At 33.8% G+C, this 6,882-nt stretch overlaps 1 protein-coding gene across 1 annotated transcript in view; it reads left to right on the top strand.

Moving 5' to 3' along the window:
* Positions 1 to 1,434: 1,434 nt before the first annotated feature.
* Positions 1,435 to 6,882, top strand: part of LOC148948317 (rho GTPase-activating protein 18-like) — a 62,609-nt gene continuing 57,161 nt past the window's right edge. The window contains exon 1 of the mRNA XM_089094293.1: positions 1,435 to 1,602. Coding sequence (XP_088950419.1) covers positions 1,473 to 1,602 — 130 coding nt within the window. The 5' untranslated portion in view covers positions 1,435 to 1,472. The remainder of the gene's footprint in view (positions 1,603 to 6,882) is intronic.

Here is a 6,882-nt window from a genome sequence, read left to right as displayed (position 1 = left end):
GTCTCTATGAACGCGGTGCCGTTAATTAAGAGTTGATTATGTCTTTTTAATTGTCTGCTTCCTACCCGCAATTTCAATGGCATGATTAAACTACTAGAATGCAGAATTACAAAAAAGTAATTATTCAAGGTTACTCAAATATATATTATGCCCATCAACTATTGTCCAGTCATTGCCCTACTTATTCTAATTACTTCAATTTTGAGTTTTACATGATGATTTTATGTTTTTTTGAACGTATTGTTTAGCAAAAGTTTACGTGATAATTGTCTGTAAGATATTTACACAACATATTTAAATCAGACATGCACTGAATATTTTGGGACCTTCAGAAATATCATGATTATTAATATTTCTTTCCATATATGGTGATAAGTAACCTTCGTTAATAGTAACCGAAGCTCTAAAAAAACGAATCTAAGTGCACCAAAAGAATTCGTCTTATATACTGATTACAAAATACTTGACATTTATCAAGTTTGACATTGCAATGTAAAAAAAATGTTTTTCCTGAACCTATAGAAAAGAAACATCAGAAATGATGTAACAAACATGCCATATTTAGGACCCTATCCAGGATTTTGTTGGGGAGGGGAGGGGGGGGTACCAAAAACTTTTAAACGCATCATAAATGTGTTTTTCATGCATTTGTATTACGTTTTTACAAGTCGGACAAACTTTACGGGGGGGGGGGGTGTCAAATCTCCTAACCTCTTCCCTGAATACGGTCTTTGCTTGCATAGTCCCATATCGTAATTTTTTTTGTCCCCCTGGATGAAACAATGAACAAAGTAAAAAATTTAATTTGTATTGTTAATATACATTCTTATGGCTCCAAAATCATCCTGCGTAACTTTTCATGTTTCTAAGCTCATCTTTGGTTGGTCAGGATTCGTTAAGCTCATTTTTGGTTGCACGGGCCATCTCACATTTGAATTTATATATTTAAATCTAGAAAGGTTTAATAAATATTGCCTAGAAAGGCATTTTATTGACATTTCAGGCACTAACAAATTTTTTAAAACAATACAAGTAACAAAGTTCGCAAATTGCATTTGTGAGCTTGTATGGTGTTTAAATCTCTTTCCCCGAACAATACATTTACAAAAACAAATAAAGATTTGAAATTCCATCCTATTTACAGTAGGAAAGCAAAAAAAAAGAAATGTGTAGGCTAAAAAGTGGGATAACAAAAGTCGTATAATAACCATGCCATACCATTTGTATTCCTACATGATACGTTTGTTTCCCTGGAAAATCTATAGCCAACAAATAAAAGAAAAAAACACTAAAATTTAACCTTTTTATAAAATCTTTTTCCTGAGCCTGTAAAAAGCGGGATACATCAGGATGGCAGAATAACCACATCCTATCGTTTGAATAATCGTATACAGTAACTTTGCTTTCCGGAGAAAAAAAAATTATTTTTTCAGGATGTTTTTCCCGAACCTGTAGAAAGTGGAATAACAAGAATGGGAGATTTATCAGAGGAAGATTTTGAGCGTCTACATCCGTGGGTATTGCGTGAAGTCACGGCCCTCTTTGAAAGACATGGTTTAAGTTTTACCCGACGAAAACCTTATAAGAAAAAATCTAACGAGGGTAAGTTTTTCTTTTCTTCTTTTACTTTCACCGTAGCCAATATGGATATTTTATTTTTTGTCAAATCACTAGCAAACACAAGGCTGTAGAGGCAAATTGCTTCCGTTGGTCAATTTAAGATGAACATTTGGTTTGCTCGTTTTCGATGTATCCATATAGGTTTTTTACACGTTTATAAATATTTTAAAATATTTAGTATATTGAACTTATTAAAGCGTTTGGTATTGCGTTGTCAAGTGTGTTTGATGGCCACAAGGATGAACTGCTTTATTAACAATAGTTCTTAAGCAGCATCCCTAAGTTCTAGTTCCTTTTATTTCGGACCATCCGATTCTATCGGTTTTAAAACTATAGCGTACAACTCTTCCCAGACAAATTCCGCGCCAAATTCAGTATAGTTAGAATAAGTCCCTGAAAGCTTAACTATTTTCTGGAATTGCTAAACAATTTCAATAAATTTTGTGTGTTACATAAAAAAAAAAAAAAAAAACTAAGACACGACGTTTTTTCTGGTGTTATGAATTATTTATAAAAGATGTGTTACTAGTGACGAGGGCTATGGGAGAAGGAGGACTTATTGAGTAGAAGCGCTGACCTAAATATAATTAATCTATTCAAAAAATAATAAATATTTAAGATATTAGTCACATTTGGTATCAGACATAAAATATTCGAGTAAAATGAAACATCAATCGTGATCAACGAGTCAAAAGAGGTTCGTCTCGATTTTCTATGTAAACACTTGAGGTGTTACCACCACGCGTAGGTGTTATCCAATCGACCAATCATATCGTTTAATTTCGTCTCTTCCCTCGGAATCATCTTTATGAACCCCATTCTTTGCAACAACTATCTCATGATCTCATACCATTTTTTGCATACCTTTTTGTTCGGATCTATTGCTACGACCTTGAGGGAATAAATAAAAAAAACAAGTTTTTTTTAACTGAAAGTAAGGAACGACGTTAAAACTTAAAACGAACAGAAATTATTTCGTATATGAAGGGGGCTGTCCCCTCCTCAAGGCCTCGCTCTTTACGCTAAAGTTGTTTTATGGTTTAAAAAAAATAGAGTTGCGAGAAATTCAAACTTTGGCGTAAAGAGCGAGGTGTTGAGGAGGGGACAGCCCCCTTCATATATGGAATAATTTCTGTTCGTTTTAAGTTTTAACATCGTTCCTTACTTTCAGTTAAAAAAACTTGTTTTTTTTATTTAATTTTTGAACGTTTTTGAATTAATGCAGGTTTTGATTTTGGCTCACCGTACATGAATAATTAAAACAAAATTTGCATATTATATTTGGTTAAATGGCTTTCTCGAAACTTGTTTAATTTTATTTACGAACGTTTTTATTAGTAATAAATATACGTAACTTGACTTACGTAACGAACTTCTATATTCATAAATTTTTAAGGGGGGTTCGCCCCCTAGTCAATACCCTGCTCTTTAAACTATAGTTCGAATTTTTTTTCCAGTTCTTTAAAAATGACCTCTTAATCACAATCAGTTGATCAGTTGAAAAAATTTTTTTTTTTTATTTAATTCCTGATCTTTTTCTTTAATAATGATGGGAAATCCGGCGCCCCCTTCATAGTAATGTCCCTTCCCCCATGACATCTTCCTTCATGGCAAGATCCTTCCCTATAGCCCCCGACCCTCTCCTTCCCCCACCTACCAGAAAAAATCTCCTCTGAAAAAGTCTGTATACTTCCCAATAACCAATACTATATGTTAACATTGAGTAAAGTTCATAACTTTCAGCCCTCCCCCTGGGGACTTTGGGGGATCAAGTCATCCTAAAAGACATTTTTATCATATTTTCGACCATGCTGAACAAAATGGCTATCTCAAAATTTTGATCGGGTGACTTTGGGAAAAAAAGGAGCGTTGGAGGGGGCCGAGTTGCCCTCCATTTTTTTTGGTCAATTAAAAATGGAACTATAACTTTTATTTACATTCCAATGAACCCTCCCAATATATTCTAGTACCACTGGGTCGATACGATCACCCCTGGGAAAAAAAAAACAAAAAACAAACAAACAAATAAACACACACACACATAAAAACGCCTCTGTGATATTTCTTCTGGCAAAAAATGGAAAATTCCTCATTTTTGTAGATAGGAGCTTAAAACCACTACAATAGGGTTCTCTGAAACGCTGAATATGACGGTGTGATTTTCATTAAGATTCTATAACTTTTAAGGGTCTTTCCCCCTTTTTTCGAAAATCAGCCAAATTTTCTCAGGCACGTAACTTTTGATGGGTAAGATTAAACTTAAAGAAACTTATATATTTGAAATCAGAATTGAAATCTGATTCTTTTGATGTATATATTGGTATCAAAATCCCGTTTTTTAGAGTTTCGGTTACCATTGAGCCGGGTCGCTCCTTACTTACAGTTCGTTACCACGAACTGTTTGAAACTGTGAAGGCATAACAATAAAATGAGCATTGCCAGGATATTTTCGGGGAAGGGCAAGTGGTACCAAGAGCTTTATTTTACTAAGACTTAAATGAGAATATACGAAATTTTCCTATTTTTTACATTCCGCCAATCTCTTCTTATTTCGCAGGAGATGTGGGCATTATCTCAGGTACGTAGCAGGATTTTTTTTAAGGGGGAAGGATAATAATTAAAACAAATTTAGTTTGATAATTTGAGAAAAATTGTTCAAAAATTCGTAAAATTTACGATTTTCGAGGCCTGGGCCACCGTCTCGTGTGTCCCTTCATTGCCCCCTGTTCCCAACCCTGTCAGATTCCATGGGCAATATTCCTTTTAAAGATAATTTACAGACTTCTAGAGCTACCAAATCAATCAGTAAACTGGAAAGTTAGAGACTAGTGCCTTGTTGGGAGATACTGATATAGGTAATTGTATCGGTACATATCTCCATTCCTTTTTATTTAAGAAAATCATTCCAAACACCTCACTTATTAAGTGAATTAACATATTTAGTCAAATGATTAAACTTTCAAATCGCAGTCTGAAAGTGTATGACATAGTTTTAGTAAGCCATAAGTCCATAAATAACCAATAACACGAAGCTCATAATTGTCATATGAATGCATAATTTATTCTATCATATTATTATGCGAATATATAGGACCCACATCATTTGATGCTAAACACAGCTTGAATGATTATTTTTGGATGTTGGAGTCCCATTAATTATGTTCTGTCAAAAACACACAAATTTGGGATCTTTATCTTACTGGGATACACACAGGATGAAAACATTAAACTTGAGAGATAAAATAGTTTGTTTGTGAACCTTTTTAATTTGGCGCAATTATTGAGTTAAGATGGGTTTAAATAATACAACAACTTAATTTATGCAAAACCAAGGACACATGGGCTAATATCTCTTCCCAGGGTCGTATGCAGGATTTTTTGTTGTGGGGAGGGGGAAAGAACTTTAAAAGACGTATCAAAAATTAGTTTATATTAATTTTTGTTACATTTTTAGGAGTTCGACAAACATTTCAAACCCCCTCCCCCCCTCCCTGGACACTGTCTTGTCACTTTCCCAAAGCATTTTATATTTTTATTTTGTATTTATTTTATTGAGTTATGGGTTTACAGAGTTATTGAGTTTTTTTATTGAGTTTTTATTTATTTTATTGAGTATTTGATTGTTTATTTTTAATTTAGACTTATTTACTATGAACAGTTACAATATAATGTCATAATGAATAGTGCTCTGCCAAAATGGTACAAAAGTTTGGAATTCATATTGCTATGGTTAAATAGGAAATGAGGTTAGTAGATGGTTTCATATGGAATCAGGAGTTAAGCAGGGTTGCGTTCAATCCCCATTTATATGTATTACTTTGATGGCCTTTGTCCTAAGAAACACGGCAAAGGCTATGAGAGAGCATGGAATCAAATGGGAAAATAAAACTTTCATATACTTAGATTATGTAGATGATTCGAGTATCCAAGACAAAAATGTTAGCAAATTGAGTGGTGTTTTGGGGGTTATTGAGAGTTCATGGTACAAGAATAGGTTTGAAAATTAATGTTAAAAAGACTAAGTCGCTGGAATAGATGAATAGGAATAGATGAAGGTGAAGAGGTAATGTGAGAAACGAGAAGATCGATCAAGTGGACAGGTTTTCTTCCCTGGGTAGTATTATTAGTAAAGATGGTGGATGCAGTGAAGGTAATAAAAGTGGAATAGCCAAGACCCAGGGTGTTTTTCACAATTGAGAAAAGTTTAGGAGAATAAGTAAATAAATCTGCTAAGCAAGACTAGGGTATTGGAAACTACAGTGATCAATTATGTTTCTGGAATGTAGGCGCTTCGGAAGGCGGAGGGGGTTTTGTTAGGTGTCTCCCTGAGGAATTGTCTACGGATCAGTTTGGGTACCCATTTAACTGACCGTATTTCAAACAGTAAGCTGTTGGAGAATGTAGTTCTATTCCGGTTTCTATGGCTATAATGAAAGAAAGGTTGGGATGGCGAGGACATGTCTTACTGATAAAGGGCGACATATCGCCGAAGATCGTCCTTTTCGGCCATCCATTTAGGGCCAAACGAAAAGCATGTCGTCTGCGAATGAGGTGGTAAGAAATGAAATATGGAACTTCTTGGAAGGGTGTAAAGAGGGTGTAATTTATGCCTTTGATAAATTGGGATGGAGGAGGAGCGCGTGCAGCTTTTACTGGCCTCAGACGGCTGGGTGGCACAGTGAAATGTTAGTGGTAGTTGTACATATATATATACATATATATATATATATATATATATATATATATATATATATATATATATATATATATATATATATATATATATATATATATATATATATATATATATATATATATATATATATATATATATATATATATATATATATATAGCCCCCCTAAAATCTCTGCCTAAACATTTCCAGAAATTCTCTTCTGTTCTACTTAATTTTTTTGCCAGGTTTATTAAAGGTAAACTTGGAAGTTTCTGCGGCAGTTATTATTATAAATAAAATCAAGCTAGTTTTTGTTGAAATGAGTTTTTATGTCTATTTGAATATTAAAAATTTCTGGGCGTTGTGAATAAGGACCAATGATTGTGCAAAAGGCATTTACGGTTTTTTGTAAATTTTTTGCATTGGAGGAAGTTTTCCTCTTTATCACGGTGCTATTTCTGTCTTTTTATCAGTAGCACAGAGAGAATTAGAGAGTGGGAGAGAAAGAGAGAGAGAGAGAAATAGAATTTTGAAAAAGAAAGGCAAAAGGAAAGTAAAAAAGGTAGAGACAATTTGTGAGCGAGCT

Source organism: Artemia sp. Qi Xiang Cuo, chromosome 9 (assembly GCF_049724085.1).
Source record: "Artemia sp. Qi Xiang Cuo chromosome 9, ASM4972408v1, whole genome shotgun sequence".
NCBI classification, from domain to species: domain Eukaryota; kingdom Metazoa; phylum Arthropoda; class Branchiopoda; order Anostraca; family Artemiidae; genus Artemia; species Artemia sp. Qi Xiang Cuo.
This window is presented reverse-complemented; position numbering and strand designations above follow the sequence as displayed.